This window comes from Colletotrichum destructivum, chromosome 2 (genome assembly GCF_034447905.1).
Source record: "Colletotrichum destructivum chromosome 2, complete sequence".
Classification (NCBI taxonomy): Eukaryota; Fungi; Ascomycota; class Sordariomycetes; order Glomerellales; family Glomerellaceae; genus Colletotrichum; species Colletotrichum destructivum.
This window is the reverse complement of record NC_085897.1, coordinates 5,845,830-5,862,921: the sequence shown is the minus strand read 5'-3', so window position 1 is coordinate 5,862,921 and position 17,092 is coordinate 5,845,830. Positions and strand designations below refer to the sequence as shown.

General features: G+C 57.3%; 5 protein-coding genes across 5 annotated transcripts; 2 read left to right on the top strand and 3 right to left on the bottom strand.

Moving 5' to 3' along the window:
• Positions 1 to 589: 589 nt before the first annotated feature.
• Positions 590 to 5,357, bottom strand: CDEST_03990 (Putative pleckstrin domain, UDP-glucuronosyl/UDP-glucosyltransferase, GRAM domain-containing protein; the record flags this gene model as incomplete). Its single annotated transcript, XM_062920149.1, has 4 exons — positions 590 to 871; positions 944 to 4,204; positions 4,277 to 4,374; positions 4,463 to 5,357. The coding sequence occupies 4 exons, from the start codon at positions 5,355 to 5,357 to the stop codon at positions 590 to 592; spliced, it is 4,536 nt and encodes a 1,511-aa protein (XP_062776200.1).
• Positions 5,358 to 8,540: 3,183 nt separating this feature from the next.
• Positions 8,541 to 9,128, top strand: CDEST_03989 (uncharacterized protein; the record flags this gene model as incomplete). The annotated part of the gene is made up of 1 exon (XM_062920148.1): positions 8,541 to 9,128. One exon carries the CDS (start codon positions 8,541 to 8,543, stop codon positions 9,126 to 9,128), a length of 588 nt encoding a protein of 195 aa, XP_062776199.1.
• A 919-nt stretch (positions 9,129 to 10,047) lies between these two features.
• CDEST_03988 (Putative WD40/YVTN repeat-like-containing domain superfamily) lies at positions 10,048 to 12,063 on the bottom strand. Its single transcript, XM_062920147.1, has 2 exons — positions 11,173 to 12,063; positions 10,048 to 11,122 (listed from the first exon to the last, which is right to left on the bottom strand). Exons 1-2 carry the CDS (start codon positions 11,705 to 11,707, stop codon positions 10,110 to 10,112), a joined length of 1,548 nt encoding a protein of 515 aa, XP_062776198.1. The 5' UTR covers positions 11,708 to 12,063; the 3' UTR covers positions 10,048 to 10,109.
• Positions 12,064 to 12,510: 447 nt separating this feature from the next.
• Positions 12,511 to 13,743, top strand: CDEST_03987 (Putative HMG-I/HMG-Y, DNA-binding, protein Mtf2/C5D6.12; the record flags this gene model as incomplete). Its single annotated transcript, XM_062920146.1, has 1 exon — positions 12,511 to 13,743. The coding sequence occupies one exon, from the start codon at positions 12,511 to 12,513 to the stop codon at positions 13,741 to 13,743; it is 1,233 nt and encodes a 410-aa protein (XP_062776197.1).
• A 1,747-nt stretch (positions 13,744 to 15,490) lies between these two features.
• Positions 15,491 to 16,811, bottom strand: CDEST_03986 (Putative pyridoxal 5'-phosphate synthase subunit PdxS/SNZ, ribulose-phosphate binding barrel). Its single transcript, XM_062920145.1, has 2 exons — positions 16,611 to 16,811; positions 15,491 to 16,495 (listed from the first exon to the last, which is right to left on the bottom strand). The coding sequence occupies exon 2, from the start codon at positions 16,430 to 16,432 to the stop codon at positions 15,494 to 15,496; it is 939 nt and encodes a 312-aa protein (XP_062776196.1). The 5' UTR covers positions 16,433 to 16,495; positions 16,611 to 16,811; the 3' UTR covers positions 15,491 to 15,493.
• Positions 16,812 to 17,092: the final 281 nt, after the last annotated feature.

The window sequence follows — 17,092 nt, the reverse complement described above, 5'->3', positions numbered from 1 at the left end:
TCTTATTTGGCATCGAATCTCTCGTTGGTGCAATGGTAGCCCCGCTCACACTCGGCAGAGCCCATCATATATACTAACTCGTCACCGCATATCCTACATTTCCCATTGATTCCGCTCAAAGAAAACCATCGTAATCGAGTATTAATGATACTCTCTATCCATGAGTAATGGGTGTCATTGTTCCGTGTCCCGTGCCTCGTGCCTCGAAAGCGCCTTCTCATCATGCCTTCTCATCACGCCACAAACCATGTAAAAGTAAACTGCTCGCTGGATCCCGTGCCCCCCATCACAATCAATACCCCCCGGACTCCGGACCAGAAAGCGATGAGCAAGTAACAACAACAAAAAGAAAAAAAGGCAAAATAAAAATGAAAAAAATACATCCCTTCCCCGGATCGTCTAGGCCGTGAAAACGCCGCCCCAGCCAATGTGTGTTCCTTCAGCGTTCCCGTCTAACCATCCCCAAGTCTCCGAGGCAATCCCAGCCTGGACCCACGTCATCTGCCTCATTTCGTGGCATTCGATTCCAGTCGTGTCTCGTGCTGCCATCTTTCAGCAACCCCCAGAGCACCTCCTTCTGGTCGGCCTGCTAGGCTACCTGCTGCTGCGAGGCTGACGGCGACACGCGCATCACCCTCGTCCCAAGGGGCTTGGGTTCCGGCAGGCCGAGAGGCGCTCCCATCTCTGACAGCTTCTTCGTCGTCATGTCCGGGTCGGGCTCGTCGTTTCCTATGAAGGTCCAGCTCTCCTCGGCTTCCTCGTCGTCGTCCTCTTCCGACTGTGCGTGTTTGCCCGCCTTTCGCTTGATCAAGCTCGTCGCGTACTCCATATCGCGGTAGATGCACTGGATGGCGTTTTCCACGCCGCGTTCCTATCGTGTCTTGTTAGTTTTGGCTGCACGTACACTCGCGTATGAATGCTCATCATCAGCAACAAGACTTACACCGCGGATTTGCTCCCCGAGCACACGAGCCTTGACGATCATGCGGTCGTTGTGCGTGGCTTCCCAAAGGGCACGAGCGAAAGAAACAGCCCCCCATTTCTTCAAGCAGATACCGACGCCAATGTCTTCCACGCGGGCCCCAAAGAAGAACTGGTCGCCGAAGAACGGTCGGATGATGGTGGGGATGCCCGCCCTCAAGCTGGCGCCAGTCGTGCCGGATCCGCCGTGGTGGGCGGCCGCGTCGATCTGCGAAAACAGCCAGTCGTGGGGTGCGCTCTTGATGACAAAAATCTCGGGCGGCATGACCGGTTCGTCCTTCTTCGAGCCAGCGTCGGCGCCGGCGGCACCGGCGTCGTCGTCTTGCTTGGCCACGCGGTCCGACCAGCCCTTGGACAGGATGCAGCGGACATCGGCCTTGAGAACGGCGTCAATGACCTCTTGGGTCATCTTGGCCGTGTCGTTGACGATGATGGAGCCGAACCCGACGTAGACGAGCTTCTTCTCGTCCGCCCTCGCCTTGGCGATGAAGTCGGTGAGATCCTGCGGCGGCTGGAAATCCGACCCTTCGTCCAGGAACCAGTATCCGGTGACGCGGATCCAGTCGGAAAAGTCCAGGGGCGGCGCAACGACGTACTCGGAGAAGTTGTAGAGGAACGGCACCTTGTTCGGCTGCATCTTCTCGAGGCTTGTGTTGGGCAGCTTGAGCGTGTTATTGCGCCAGCGGTTGACCTGGTGCGCCGTGGCCTTCCAGAAAATGTTGTCGAACATGACGTACGTCATGTAGTTGTACGCACCACCCATTTTGTACTCGGGCATGACGAACGCATGAGGGTAGGCTCTCGTCCGGGTCCAGGGCATCGTGAAGGCTCGGAAGTAGGGGATCGAGAGCTTCTCGGCAATGTGGATGCCGGCCATGGCACTGGGGCTCTCGATCAGAAGATCGGAGCCCTGGCAGGCCTCCCACGCCGACACCAGCAGCTCATCGAGCCAGCCGCGGAACATCGAGTTCGCCTCTCTCAAGAAGGCCCAGGTAAAAGTGCCGTTCTCGATGCAGAGCCGCATGAGCTCACCGGGGTCGCCTTCGACCTTGGTGAACTCGATGCCGTGCCCCTCGATCCAGTCCTTGAATTCGCCATGGGTGGCGATGCGAGGCCGGTGGCCCTCGGCGATCAAGCCCTTGCACAGGGCAATGTAGGGCTGGACGTCGCCTCTGGAACCAATCGTTAGGCAGGTGATCTTCATGGAATGGGGCGGCTTGAAGTTGAGGAATGAGGCCTTGGGGTCGTCGAACAGGATCGTCGGGGCATCGCTGACGCCTGAGCTCTCCTTCGGCAGACGCAGTTCGTGGTCGTGGAACTCTTCGATCTGGCGCGCCTTCTTCAGCGCGTCGCGCTCGGCCATGGCATTCTCTTCTTCTTCTTTTTCTTCCATGTCCAGGTCTCCCGTCTCCTTCAGATAGCGCGTCGTCTCCAGGCCCTGCAACAACGTGACGGCGCAGTCGTCCCGAAGTTCGGCCTGGCCGAACTCAAAGAAGACCTCCTCGTGACCCCGGATGACGATAACCAGGCCTGAGTAGCCGAAGCGGAACCCCTTCTCCTTGTCCACGTTCTCAATGTCCTTGAGGGGAAGGATGAGCTTCGTTCTCGTTCCCGGCAACAAGCTTCGGAAGCAGAAGGACTTGTCGCTGATGTAGATCTTGCCGTACAGCGGCAGGACACGCAGGATGTAGCCGAAGTAGGTGGCTTGAAGCTTCTCCGTCTCGGGCAGCGCAAAGTGCGCGCGGAAGCGGTCCATGGAAGTCTGTATCTTGCCCTCGGCATCCTCATAGAGATCCTCGTCGTCGGTTTTGATCTCGGGCGGAGCGTCGTAGTGCTTGCGGCCACCTCGCCACATGCCCGAGACCTTTTCCACGTAGCCCATGGATTCCGTCGCCAGCATCGAGCCCAACTTACTGCTAGTGCTGTTGAGGTACTCGGCAAAGGCGCCCACGCGTTGCAGCGGGAACGCGCCCATCTTGGTGATGCTCTGGAGGGTCGGCGTCGCCGGTGGCTTATCGCCATCGTTGATGGAGCCGGTAGTCGCGGCATGCTGTCGGCTGTATGCGGCCAGAGAGGGAGGGGTTCTCTGCCCCCGACTTCGCTGGCTCTTGTCCTGCTCCGTGCGAGAGATCGAGGTGGACCGACGCATCGTAGGGTTCTGGAAGACGTCGCTACCCCGCAGTATCTGGCTCGCCGAAGGGTCCTCGCTCGACGAGGCGACCATGCCCGAGTAGCTCGGGTCCTCCATGGACGACTGCACGTACGAGTCGGTGGAACCCTGGTGGTCTTGGTGGTGCGGCGCGTGCCGGGAGTCGTCGAGCCGGTTTCTGCTCATGGAACGCCGATTGCCGCTGAAGCTACGCCGGGGCGACGAGTCCCGGATAATGGTGGAAAGATCCAGACTCCTGCGACGGAAACCGCGAAAGGCGTCGAAGCTGGACCGCGCAGCATCCATGCTGGCGCGAGGGCTGAGGGCCGACGGGCTATGGGCTTGAGCAGACAGGGGCGAGAGAGTGGCCTTGACGGCGTCGGGGAGCTTGCTGGTCCTCAGCTTCAGCGGCGCGGCGGCGCGTCTGCTTGCGCTCATGGAGCTGCGCGCAGAGGCGGTGACGGGCTGCTTCTCCTCTTCATGCTGCTGCTGTTGTTGTTGTTGCTGCTGCTGCTGCTGCGCGGCGGCGGCGGCGGCCTTCAGTTTCGCCGTGTCCCTGGCATTGGACGAGGCATCCTCGATCAGGATCTTGAGAACGTTGATGGCGTCCTTGCCGAAGCTGAAGAAGGAGAAGAAGTACTCATCGATGGCGTACGTCTCGTCGTTGTCAATGACGCGGATCTTGCACGTGTCGGCAAACTCGAGCATCTGGGTGTCCTCGATGTCGATGACGTTCTCGATGGGCAGCGAGATCTTGACGCTGTCGCCCTCGTTGTGGGAGCGGAAGATGACCCTCTGCAGGCTCTTGACCCATTCCTTGGCGCTTGGTGCGCTGTCGGCCTTGAAGTGGTATGTACGGTGATGTGTGACGACGGTGAAGCCGAGGCCGTCCTTTTTGTCGTTGACGCTGGCCGAGATGCCGTAGCGGAGGTCGATCTGGCCGCTCGGAAAATAGACGTTGGAGGGGTCTTTGTAGTAGGCCAGAACGTCGCCCTTGAGGCGGAACCAGTATCGGTTGTATTTGGGGTTGCGTTTGCCGCTCTTGGACAGATAGCCCGACTTGACAACCTCGTGCTGCGACTGTCAGTGTCTGTAGCATACATAAAGAGCAGGCAGCAAGATGGGAGAGAAGAAGCAACAACGTACCGCCTTCTTAGGAAGGTAAGCATAGAAGCAAATGTGCTTCGCCGTGATGTACATGTAGCCCTGCAGGAGGACGCTCTGGAGCAGCCAGCAGGGGTACTCTGTCGTAAGTGTTAGCTAGTGAGCCGGTACACAGCGCGCGCGCACTGCGTCGCAGACAACAACTGGGGCAAAAGAACAAGAGCCTACCTTCTATCACGACCTCTGGGTGGTCAAACTCGAAAATGTCCTGCAGGCGGCGGGCCAGCGCGGTGGCGTTGGACTCGGCCGAGTCGCTGTAGGTGAGTTGGTCGGCGGAGCGGCGGTCGACATCGAAGCTGGGCCGCGCCGACATTTCGGCTTTGGCTTCGAGCATCCTGCTCATGACGGGAGCGAGGCGGTGGTCTCCATCGTCATCGTCGTCATCCTCCTCCTCGTCCTCCTCCTCGCCCTCCTTTTCTTCTCTTATACCGTCGGTGCGCTGGGTCGAGTAGGCCCCAGAGGCGTCGCTCGGAGCTTGGTGGGAGGAGGATTCCATTTCTTGTTGCTGCCCCAGTTTGGATTTCTCCTTCTTGGACTTGTGTCGCGACAGACGCGGAAGGGCCGGCAGCGAGCGAAGGAGCTTGGAGCCGGAGATCTTGCGGCGGTGTTTCTCGGACTTGGAGGAGGAATCCTTCTTTAGTACGGTGGTTTTGGAGATGTCGGACTCGTTGTTGTGTCGGCGCTGTTTGCGATGAAGGAAGTGACCGAGACCTTGGGCCTTGTCGGCGGCGGCGGCGTGGTCGGGTCGGCGGTCGTCGTCGTCGTCGGCGCTTTCTTCGTCGCTGGACTCGAAGCGATCGTGGAAGTCGACGCGGGAACCGGCGGCGGCGATGAGGCCAAAGATGGACTGGTTCATATTCATGAACATGGGCGGGCCCTGGGTCGGAACCAGATCCTCGTCTCTGCTGTCGTCGCCGTCCTTTAACCTTTCGGGCAGTTCCATGGCTGGTGTGTTGTTTGGCTCGTGGCGCTTCTTCTGGAGCTTCTTGCCGACGCGGCGCTTGACATCGTCTTCGCCGCCGAAGCTGACGGTCGCGGCACCCGCGGGGCCAGGCGTCGCCATAGCCGTCGAGGTTGCGCTGCCTTGTGGGGCGGCAGAAGGGTCGGCGGATGGGTCGGGCGGGAGGATGTTGAAGGCTGCCGAGTACCTTTGTGAATGGAGGTGGGTAGTTGAGGTAGAGGGTTGCTTGGGTCGCCGACCTCTGTGGTTTTCTATTCTCTGCCTGGCTAGGCGAGAGAGAGAGAGAGGTGTGGGAGGGGTGGGAGAGGTGGGGGGAGGTCAGAGCAGAGGAAGCGTCGGAAACAGTGAAAGGAGCCAAACTCTAGTGTGGCTATAGCGGGCTGGGTTCATTCGTTCGTGTGACGGCGGCGGCGGCGGCGACGGCGGTGACGGCACCGATAAGGTTTCGCACTCGGCGGGAGAGTTGCGGGATGGGCGACGAGGCAAAACGGCGGGGCGGGGGGGGGCCAAGAGGAAGGGAAAAGTCAAGCAATATCGAGTCGCGCTGGAGGAATTAATGGTCTGGTCAGATCAGGACGCGGTTGTTGTACCTTTAGGGATGATAGTGGATGGACAGGAGCGTGGGGTATGATTGGGTGTTGGTGCTGGTGCTGGTGCTGGTGCTGATGTTGGTGTCCAGCAGCAGATGACAGGAGACTATAGGGAACACGGTACGGAGTAATAGTTGTTCAACGGAAGCGATGTTGGGCTGGGCTGTGTCGTGTTGTGGTGCGTTATGTAAGTAAGACGAGGCGAGCAAAGCAAAGAAGAAGAAAAGGACTAATAAGAAGGCAGACAGGTCTCGATTAGTGTCCGATAAGTAAAGGTACCTAAGCTAAGGAGGCAAGGCAAGGTTTAAGGTGGATGTAGTGCGAGTGCGAGTGCAGACTGACTGCAGAGGAGAGGAAAGGTTAATGATACCGAGTCCTAACCGCGGAGAAGGCACAGACTAGGAGTAGGAGGCACATGGATGGCTGAGACACATAGGGGGAAAAGCAACTTGGTGAGAGAGAGAGAGAGAGAGAGAGAGAGAGAGAGAGAAAGAGATCGATGCAGGCGATGGATGACTGAGGAAAGATGTGCAGGGGAGGGGGGTTGGAGGGTTGAGGGGGGGCATGGAGTGAGAGAAAGGAGAGAGTGAGAGTGAGTGTGAGCGAGAGTGAGAGACCAGGAACACAGATGAATGAGGAGGGACTGGGGGAAGACTCGGACTGGATTGGCAAACAGACAAACAAACAACAGCAGGGTCGGATGCAGACAAGTCCACTCATTCTCAACCGTCAGTGGGCAAGGAAGGGACTGACTGAGATGAGAGACTGTCAAACTTACTGCCTGGTTCATTCACATCAACTGTTTGCGCCCGAGACGTCGATACGCACACCAGCATTTGTCCGGGAGCAGCAGACCCGACCCGACCCCAGTCTCAATAGTCCGGCAGTCCGTTAAGAACAAGGTAATTAGTTGGTTAGAGGGATACCGCAATCACAATCACAATCAGCGTCCGGTCAGTCGGTCAGTTGGTTAGTCAGTCAGTCACGGTCGCTTTCTCTCCAGTTCTTATTGGACTCTAGACAAGATGCAAGCACCAACTATATACAGTACATCTGCACGTCCTAGCTGCGGGTTCGTCCTTTGCAGCTCGGATTGCATGAAGCTTGTGACGGGCCCATGGAAGCTCTGGCCCCTGCTTACACCACGAGCGTCTGTAACTGGCTGGGAAAAGGGGACCGAAGACCACCCACCCACCCACTTTGTCCCACACTGCAGGTGGATGGGAAGCCCAAAAGGAGGAAGCCGAAGGCGAGTGAGGTGAGACTGAGAGAGACAGAGAGAGAGAGAGAGGAGGTAAAGGGAAAAGTGCAGTGACTAAGTGTCTGAGTAAGTGATCCTGTGGATGGCAGGTGGCAGCCAAAAAATGACAGCTGTCCGTGAGAGCCCCAGTGTTTAGTGGATCTCTTCCGTATCCTGCTCCTCCCATTGGCGCTTTCGACAGCAACCCCTATCGATAAGCCACTCCCATGACGCCAGACTGCGCCATCCGCGCCCCATCACAAGATCTCGACAAGACAAATCAGACATGGACTGCACATGTGAACCGAACAATTCCCCCCATCTTATCAGCAGACACCTGGCACCGGGCAGTCACTCGTTGCCTGTCCTCCGAACTCGTTCGAATGCATCACTCATTTAATTTGGACGACTCACTGCGGACTTTTCGAAATCCAACACCAACTAACTTTGTGAGAGAGTGAGAGTGAGAGTGAGGGACCGATGTCAGAACTGAATGACATCAGCCAGTGTAACCGCAAACGACACCCACTCCTCTGCCTGAGCACACCGCCCGCTCTGGGATCAGACTGCGTCGCGAAAACGCCCCAGGTCCCTCTTTCTTTGAGAGACGCGCCCAAGCTTCATGTGTGATGATGATGGGAATGAAGTAAAACAAGTTCAGTTGTCTTTGGAAGAATACCTTCACTAACACGGCAATTGCACGGCAAATCTAATCTCGGTCCACCATGAAAACGTGTGTGAGAGGGCCCGCTGGTGCCGAGTGGTTTCCAAGTGATGAGTTTATGGGTTTGGGGTCTCTTCTATATCACTCGCCAGGATAAACTGCCGTCAACTCTGCTGCGGGCCTACACGGCACTATCGAGGGTATCGCATCATGTTCACGGCAGACTTCAATTTCTCTACAACTCGTCAATCAGCACTTGCGGTCCACTACCCATTGCAAGATTGGTGATACCTTGCCATCGATCTAGGTCCTAATTTTATATAAAGTCCTTTTATACCGTTCGACCCCACAAGCATTGGGATGTTACCTTGGCATCCATGTGACATGTAACCGACTCGACGTGAATCCCGAGATCCGGGCCCGAAATGCCGGCTCACAAGGCCGAATGCTACTGCGGGGGCGGGGCTCGAACCCGCGCGACGAAGGGGGGGTGAGAGGGAATCATCCGCCGCCGCCTCTCGGTCTCAGTGACGACCGTCCCCAAACTCAATCGTTATTGACATCATCCCGCGTCCTCACGGCTTCCGTTTGACTCCTGCATCACAAGCGTTTGACCCAACGGCGGCGCGTGCTTGTCAAGCTCATCAACCGACACACGCCATCCAACGATCCTGCCCCCCGTCAAGCCTCGCCCGTGCAGCTTAAGAACCAACCTCCCTCCACTCAACTCCCAACATCGGTCCAGAATGAGGTAATCTCAAAGGCTCTGGCTGCAGCCATCTACAAAACTCATGAGCCATCCTCTGAATCGACTGCTAAAGACCTCAACCTCCAGTCACCAAGATACCCCCTTCAGCGAGGCCAACCTCTCCGCAAACCGCACCCGCGCCGCCCTGCCGCTCCCCGTCCCGGCCCTCGCACTCGACTTCCGCATCGTCGTCGACCTCAACCCCCTGATCCCCGTCGGCGTCGGCCCCTTTGGCCAGCGGAACTGGATCTCCTTCTCCGGCGGCGTCTTCACGGCCCGCTGGGCCACGGGCACCGTCGTCCCCGGGGGCCAGGACAGCCAGGTCGTCGTGGCCGAGTCCCTGAGCACCGCCGTCGAGACGTCCTACCTGCTGAGGACGGACGACGAGGTCCCCGCGTACATCACCGTGCGCACGACGGGCTGGCGGACGGGGCCGAGGGAGGTCATGGAGCGTCTGTTCGACCCCGCGCGGGCCGGCGACGTCAAGCCGGACGAGTACAGCTTCCGGCTGCACGTCAAGATGGAGACCGGGGACGAGAGGTACAAGGACGCCGTGAACACGGCCATGTGGGTTGGTAGCGGCGCCAGGCTCGGGGCGACGGTCGTTTACGATGCCTACCGGGTGGTGTGAGGGGGGAGAGAGAGCTATGTGTTGTCACGAGTTGGCAGGAATAGAGAAAGAAGTGTAGATAGACGTGTTATTGTCATCGGTAAATCAACCCTATTTCGAGGATATGGCGATAATCAGGGGTAAACCAATTTTGTATTTGGATCTTTCTATGTTTGTTTGACACAAATAGTATTTAAATAGCTTTCGATAAAAACAAGACACAACCCGCAACTGTGTTTGACGACCTCAGAACTCGATAACAACCTAGTTGATGTACCAAGATTCAGTCTCATAGAAAAGGTTCCACCATTGAATTAAACAAATGTCATTTTCAGCGTCTAACCCGACCCTGAGCACGGGTTAACAGAGGTCTGTCTACCTGCACTCACATTCACATTCACCATGCAACGGTTGCAACCCATCGTTTATAGGTAAAGTACATACGTGAGCTCGGGCATCGCTCATCGGCATGGTTGCTGTCTGGAAACGTGTTTGTCCACATGATAGCTGCAGGCGGCGCCTCCCTTCCCTTGCCCATCTTTTCGGTTCAAGGGCCCCCATTCATCTCAGAGCACTCCTCCACCTGTAGACGAGCAAAGGCATTGACGACGAAGACGATTATACGAAATGGCTTGAATATCGTTCTGCATCTTGATCGGATGATTGCCACTATGAAAGGTGTGGCGAACACTCTATACAGGTCTCTTCTTTCGACCATCGTCAAAAGCTTTCCGTCCATGTACATAAAGACCACCGCTTTTGGGATCCGTGACACTGCCACCGCAACAGTAGTGACCATCCTGGTCCCCCCCCAACGCCATGCAAAAAGAACAAGCTGATCCCTACAACCATCATCCACCGACGGGTAAGGGTATCCAATGTACACACAAAAACCTCGCCATCTTACAACCCTCCAACCCCTAGCAAGGCCCGACCCTCGGGGTCTTGCGAGGATGCCCTGAAATAGTGCCAAACAGATAACAGATGGCCAAAGGCAACGCCTCACATCCAGAGACAGAGCTTCCCGCTGGCTGTGCCACCGGCGACCCAGTCCATCGTAGGATGGAACTGAGCAACGGCTGGGACGGCCGAGATGCCGTCGCCCCCGAGCTGAGCGAGCTGCTCCCCGTTGGCAGCGTACACGTCGACGAAACGATTCATGTTGCCGATGGTGAACTTTTGAATGCCATCTTGGGGGCGCTTTTGCCACTGGGGCTTCAGGATGGTCACCCACCGACCCGTCTGGTTGTTATGCTTGACGATGTTGGCGGGCTCCATGCCCTCCGAGTCCCAGGTCTCGTGGTCGGACCAGTTGTAGATCTTAATGGTATCGTCGTACGACGATGTCGCAATGTGGCCGCCGGGGCTCCAAGAGGCGTGGGAGACTGAGAGGCGGGAGTTGTGCTCATAGAGCATCGCAGGGAAGCGCATTTCACCCTTGCCAGTAATCTTACGCAGGTCCCAAATCTTGACGGTGCGGTCCAGAGAGGCCGTGGCCAGCAGGTGCGGCTCCCGAGGGTTCAGAGAAAAGCCGCCAATCTTGTTATCCGACAGTGACCATGTTTCCGTACCCTTGGGGTCTCGAATGTCCACTCGACCTACGGCTCCGTCCAGGGTCGAGAAGTAGACGAGGTTCTGGTCAGTCAAAGGGATGTCGATGGCCGACAGAGGAACATCCTCCTCCTTGTCCGCGGGCTCCCAGACCGGGACACACATGTCCTTGGCAAGATCAAGGACACGGACTGTGGAGTCGTAGGACGACGTATAGACCTTTTGGTTGTCAAAGGGAGAAACAATGATGGTTGTAATGGTCCGCGCATGGATCTTGTAAGCGCCAATCTCGGGCTCCTTCCATTCTGCCGCTTCCTCGTCGTCGTCATTGCTCTCCGGCGGCCCGTCCTGTGAAGCATCGAATACACCGAGGGCGCCTTCCTTATCGCCGGCAAAGATGACTGCCTTCTCCTCGGTAGGATGGAATGTCGACGCGTATATCCGTTGAGGGCATATCTTGATGTCTGTGGGCATGTGAGTGACAGCCCATTCCCAGGGCTACAAGGTGACATACCGTTAGGAATCCACTTGTCGTACAGCTCGAGCTTCCCCATCTTTTTCCGAAGATCCTTGAGATCCTTGTCTGATGTGTTTTCAACATCCTCGTCAGTGAAGGTCGGGACTCCGGGTTGGGCGCCGCGAGGCACCAGCGCACCCAGGCCATCGATGCCCTTGTTGAACTTTTTCCCTTCGACGGCAATGTCGCCCAAGCTCAGAGTGCCGCCAACACGCTTCTTCTTCGCCTTCTCCTTGGCGGCTTGATCCTCCAGCTCGACCTCGTACTTGCGTTTGAGCGTCTCATTATCGGCGTCAAGGCCTGCGACTCGGGCACTGCGACGGACGGGACCGGCGGGAGCTTCAACAGCCTCTTTCTTGACCGGCGCGGACCGGGGCTTCGGGGCAGGCTTGGGCTTGGCAGGCATCATCTTATTCGACACCTGGGCCAGGTCCTTAAGGAGGCTCTGGTTACGTGCAATGTTCTCCTGCCGCATGCGCTCGAAGGCGCTCATGGCCTCCTCGGGCTCCTCCTTCTGCTTCCTGGTCGGCATGGCTGTGACTGGCAGTACAAAAATGCAATGGCTGCAAGTAAAGGCCTTGAAGAGGAGAAATATGCGCAGTACGGTCTGTGGAGGAGTCGTAGATGGCGCTTGGAAGTGTCGAGTCGGTGCTTGGCAAGGTACGGCTTGGTCGAGTCGAGGATGCGATTCGGGAGTGATTGCTGCGCTCGCTTCGCCAGATGAACAGGATGCACAGAGTCAATACAAAAGAACCTACTTGCAGGTTTCAAGTGGCAATCGCACAATCCGACGCGCAATTCGGTCTCTGTGGCAGCAACCTTGCAACCCAAGTCGGCGAGGAGGGGGGAGGGGAGGCGGGAGGAGGGCGAGATCTCGAAGCTGGACAGAGCGCGACGAAGGCGAATTTCTTTAATTGATTCGAAGCGCGTCGCGACGCGTTGATTATGTAGGCACTTAGGTCTCTGTAGGTACCTACCTACTTAGGTAGGTAGCTGTCCCTCTCTAGGCAACTTAGGTACCTTGTTAGGTACCTTGTTAGGTACCTTATCAGGTACCTAGCGAGATAGGCTGTACCTCAGGAGCGTGAACCCACCGGTCCCTCCCGGTAGACCAAACAATTACATCAGCGAAGACGGTCCCTTGCAGATGGTACGTATCTGATTCCTTATGGCCCGAGCTCCATCCATCACCCGTCGCGCAGGTCGCGGGTACGTACTGACCGACCCTGGATGGATGGAAATTTTGTTGCTTTGGCGGCGCATCTTCTCGCAGAATTGCAGCAACAGCGCAGCTTCGACGGACAACCACATCCACAAACACGTCCACAACCCGCAATGTCGACGTTAACCCCTTTTCTCTACCAGACGAGGACGATTCTTAGGGCGTCGGCGGCTCTGCGATCCCTCTCGACCTCTGCAGCCCGACACAGAGGCGAGCAGCCCATCCCCTTCGAGTGGGACAACCACCCGGCCGACAAGCGACCCGACATCCCCAGCGGCTTCAATAACCCCGAAAAGTCCACGATCACCCCGACCGAGAAGTTCATCTTCCAAAGAATCTTTGCCGACATCGCACAGCGTGGCGACCGCCGCGGCGTGGACGCTGCCACCGTCCAGCAACAAGATGCAGAACTCGGGCAGCTGGGGTCCCGCGATGCCGTTCTGAGCAAGTTCCCCCGCTCGCTGCGGCGCGCAGCCCAGGCGGCCTTGGAAATGCGTGAGGTTCAGGGTGAAGACCCTTCTTCCTCGCGCATCTCCTTCAAGCCGGAAGAGGAGCACCTCGAACAGGATGGGGACACCACCGAGGCCGAAATGGAACAGGCAGCGAGGCTAGAGGCCGCGTACAACGAGATCCGCACCACCGAGATCGTTAGGCTACAGGCCCTTCTGGACCAATGCAACACCGACGTCGAGGTCTGGGACGTTCTAGAACGCGATGTCTTCTCCATGGTGACGAAACTGGGAATCTCCGAACACAACCAGCCCCAGTCGCAGACAGAGACACAGACACAGCCGCAAACGGAAAAGAAGGGCAGAGGCAGACCAAAGAAACAGCAGCAGCAGCAGCAGCAGCCGGAAAAGATGGAAAACGCGGAAACCCCCGAAGCATCCCTGATCATGGACTCCCATGGTCCGCTGTACTCGATGCACCTCCTCCAGGGCCTCAAGACCCTCGACCAGTCCTTTGCGCGGCCCTCGGCCCTCGCCCTCAACCTGCTCCCTCGCGTCAAGGAGCTTGGCCTCGCCTCGTACGTCCTGGGTGTCTCGACGCCCCTATACAACGAGCTGGCCTCCATTCTCTGGTATCGCCACGGCGACACGCAGGCCGTTCTCGCCTTGCTCGACGAGATGCAGTTCGCTGGTCTTCATTACGACGAGCAGACGCTCCGCCTGATCGATACCATCGAGATGGCCCTAGCCTCCTTCCGGCGCGGCCATTTGGGCGTCTTCTCCAAGGCCATCGGCGCCATGCCGGGCTACAACCTGGACGTCAAGGCCCAGGTTGCGCAGTATGCGCGGCGCGTCCGTGCCAGCGTCAAGAAGGAGAGGGGTCAGGCGAGGTACTAGGATATATTTGCTGTGTAGGACTAATGCTGTTCGGGAATAGGAGATGCCGCCCATGAGGACGGACGGCTTGTACAAGACACTGTAACATATCTGTATTTTTACAAAGCATCTCTCACCAAGATCCTTCCCATGGATCAGTAATGTAGCAAGGAGCAGACAGGCGCCTGGCGCTGCCGACTAGCGGGAGTAGGAGTAGCCAGATACAGTTCACTTCACGGCGCAGCCGCGCCGCCGGAGCATTCTGTCCTCAGCGATGTGTGAGACAACCGAAGAGCCAAACTTGCGTGAATACAAATCAATTGTGCTCGACATAGAAAGCAAACCGGTTCTAAATGCCGCCTGACCCCCCCAAAGAACTAACTAAGCGTACCGCCGGTCCCTTGCCGGACCCTCTGGGCGTCAAAGAAAGCTGGCTACCACCCCCACGCCATGAGCCCATTTCCCAGCCCATGCATGAGCTTGTTTTTATTGGAAGTCTAGACCTGGCTCCTGAGATTTTTATGCATTAGTATTCTGGCAGAGAACAGGATTTGGTTTCGTCCATTTGTCAAAAGGAAGCTTGCTCTTCACACGCCCAGGCTGTCGCTGTCTGTCGGGCGGGAATGGCGTTCTTGCACCACCAAGCTATTAGCCATCCTGAGCCATGGAACCATGTGGTAGCTTCATCGTGGCCTTGGGGATTATCGAGCAAGTGCCGAAGGTGTGTTGCCACAGCCGCATTGAGTGAAATAAACGCCCCCCGTCAATAGATGGGTTGAATCGCTCTAGAGCAGCCAAGGAGACAGACAGCTAGCTAAATGTGATTGAGTATGGCAGGCAGTGAGTGAGTGAATGAAAGAAAAACAGAACAAGAAAGTGTAGCAAGCAGTCAGTCAGTCGGTGTATGTAGTTGATGTATTCCAATTTATCAACGATGAACCAAAATTACACCCGCAAACACGAGAAAAAATCTTCCTTGTCAACAGCAAAAGTTGAAGTTGCGGCCAGTGTGGATTGAACACACGACCTTCAGATTAAGTGAATGAAGTTTCGCAGGGTCGAAAACCCACTTCAGTCTGACGCTCTCCCAACTGAGCTATGTCCGCCGCCATCTTCGAGCTCCCCACCCGAGTGGCGGTCCTATGACGCTCAGGGTGCACCGCGACATGAACACGGACGGTCGTGATGAAGGGCTGGCCGGCGCAAGAGTCAGAGAGACTTGCAGACGAGTCAACAATACAGAAAAGAGTCATGGAAGAGGGCGGTTATGACAAGCATCGGCTGGGGTGGGGGAGGGGGGGGTGCATCAGCTCGTGATATTCCGGCAGAGAAGGCATCACAGCGTCTTCATGCGCGAGTCACCCATTCACTCACCCACCCTCACTCACTCTCATTCACCCTCACTCACTCTCATTCACCCTCACTCACTCTCATTCACCCTCACTCACTCTCACTCAACCATCTGCTACACTGCAACCCAGGGAAGGTGTAACTCATTTTCATTACGCCCAGTTGTCCGATATGCTCCGTTGTTGAAGATGGCACCCCTCGGCTTCGCTAGCTGAGATGCGGCCACAATGCCTCATGTTGAAAAACCGAATATAGTAAAAAATGCTGCTTTTCATGTCGCAGAGTCATGACGAACCCGTATATGAAGACCCAAATCATCCACAACACGCCCGTCGCCCGTCCTATGCATCATCATCCCAACCCGTGTATCACTTTCCCCCCCAACAGACCCATCCATCCATCCTCCATCATCGCCGCCGGCTTACCACCCGCGGGTGGCCAGCTTCTCGTCGGACTTCAAGCTGTCGCAGTTGATGCCAACCATGGCCTCGCCGAGCCCCTCGCTGCACTCGGCGAGCACCTTGGCGTCCTTGAAGTGCGTCGTGGCCCTGACGATGGCCCTGGCGCGCTTGGCCGGGTCGCCGGACTTGAAGATGCCGCTGCCGACAAAGACGCCGTCGCAGCCGAGCTGCATCATGAGGGCGGCGTCGGCCGGGGTGGCAACACCGCCGGCGGCGAAGTTGACGACGGGCAGACGGCCCAGCTCGGCCGTCTGCTGGAGCAGGGTCGGGTCGACGCCGATCTCCCTGGCCATGGCGCGGATGCCGATGACGCCCTCGGTCTGGAGGACGGCCTTGGCGCGGGCGATGTCGTTGGTGACGGTCTTGACGTGGGTGACGGCCTCGACGACGTCGCCGGTGCCGGCCTCGCCCTTTGTGCGGATCATGGCGGCGCCCTCGGCGATGCGGCGCAGGGCCTCGCCGAGGTTCCGGCAGCCGCAGACGAAGGGGGCCTTGAAGCCCGACTTCTCGACGTGGTAGACCTTGTCGGCGGGCGTGAGCACCTCGCTCTCGTCGATGTAGTCGACGCCGAGGGCCTCGAGGATCTGGCACTCGACAAAGTGGCCGATGCGGGCCTTGGCCATGACGGGGATGGTGACGGCGTTCTGGATCTCCTTGATGACGGCCGGGTCCGACATGCGGGCGACGCCGCCGTCCTTGCGGATGTCGGCCGGAACGCGCTCGAGGGCCATGACGGCGCAGGCGCCGGCCTCCTCGGCGATGCGGGCCTGCGCCGCGTCCGTCACGTCCATGATGACGCCGCCCTTGAGCATCTGCGCGAGCCCGGCCTTGACGGCGAACGAGTTCTTGGCGGCATCACCGTTGGCGCCGTTGGCCTTGGATGCGTCGTTGTTGGTCATGTTGCCTTTTCTTCTTCTTTCTTCTTCTTCTTTTCCTTTGGAAGGGGGTAATGAGATGTGAGACTGGGTAGTGAGAGAGAGGAATTGGTAAGTATTCTGAGCTGAAGAAGCACTATTGAGACGAGGTGTGTCCGAGTCGTGATGCCGGGAATAGAACGGGTTGGTGAAGGAGGGGTACCTTGCTTGTATTTTTATTTATTTTCCCAGTCAATCAGAGAGAATCGAGGGCCTCGAAATGGTCAAAACGATGGATGCTCCGCTTCGCGATGGGTCTTTCTTTCTTTTCTTTATGATTCAATAATCCGGGGAAAAAAAGGTCAGGACGAAGGGGAGCAGACGGAAGGGGGGCAAACAAATAAGTATATGTCGGCGACAAAAGTCGATGATGCTTGGTGACAACAGATTGGATGGAGAAAATTTTTACACTTTTCTTGTACCGAGTCATCCCGTGTTTCCTGCAGAAGACCCCTTTTACACGTGTGCGAGAACCATGTACGGTTTGCCTGGGAGAAGGGGGCGGGAGAGAACGCAACCCTCACCCAGCCCGCCTAGACCTGACGACTTGAGTCGGCGGTGACACTTGGCCATAGGGAACCCTTTAGGGCCGAGCTACCTTACGAGAGAGGGCGAGAGAAAAGGAGAGAGAGAGAGAAACAGTAC

Excerpts from the sequence above, each read along its gene's own strand:
- CDEST_03986 (XM_062920145.1), bottom strand. The coding sequence starts at position 16,432 with ATGACCAACAACGACGCATCCAAGGCCAACGGCGCCAACGGTGATGCC.
- CDEST_03988 (XM_062920147.1), bottom strand. The coding sequence starts at position 11,707 with ATGCCGACCAGGAAGCAGAAGGAGGAGCCCGAGGAGGCCATGAGCGCC. Across the intron at positions 11,123-11,172 it reads CGACAAGTGGATTCCTAACG|ACATCAAGATATGCCCTCAA; the intron begins GTATGTCACCTT and ends ACATGCCCACAG.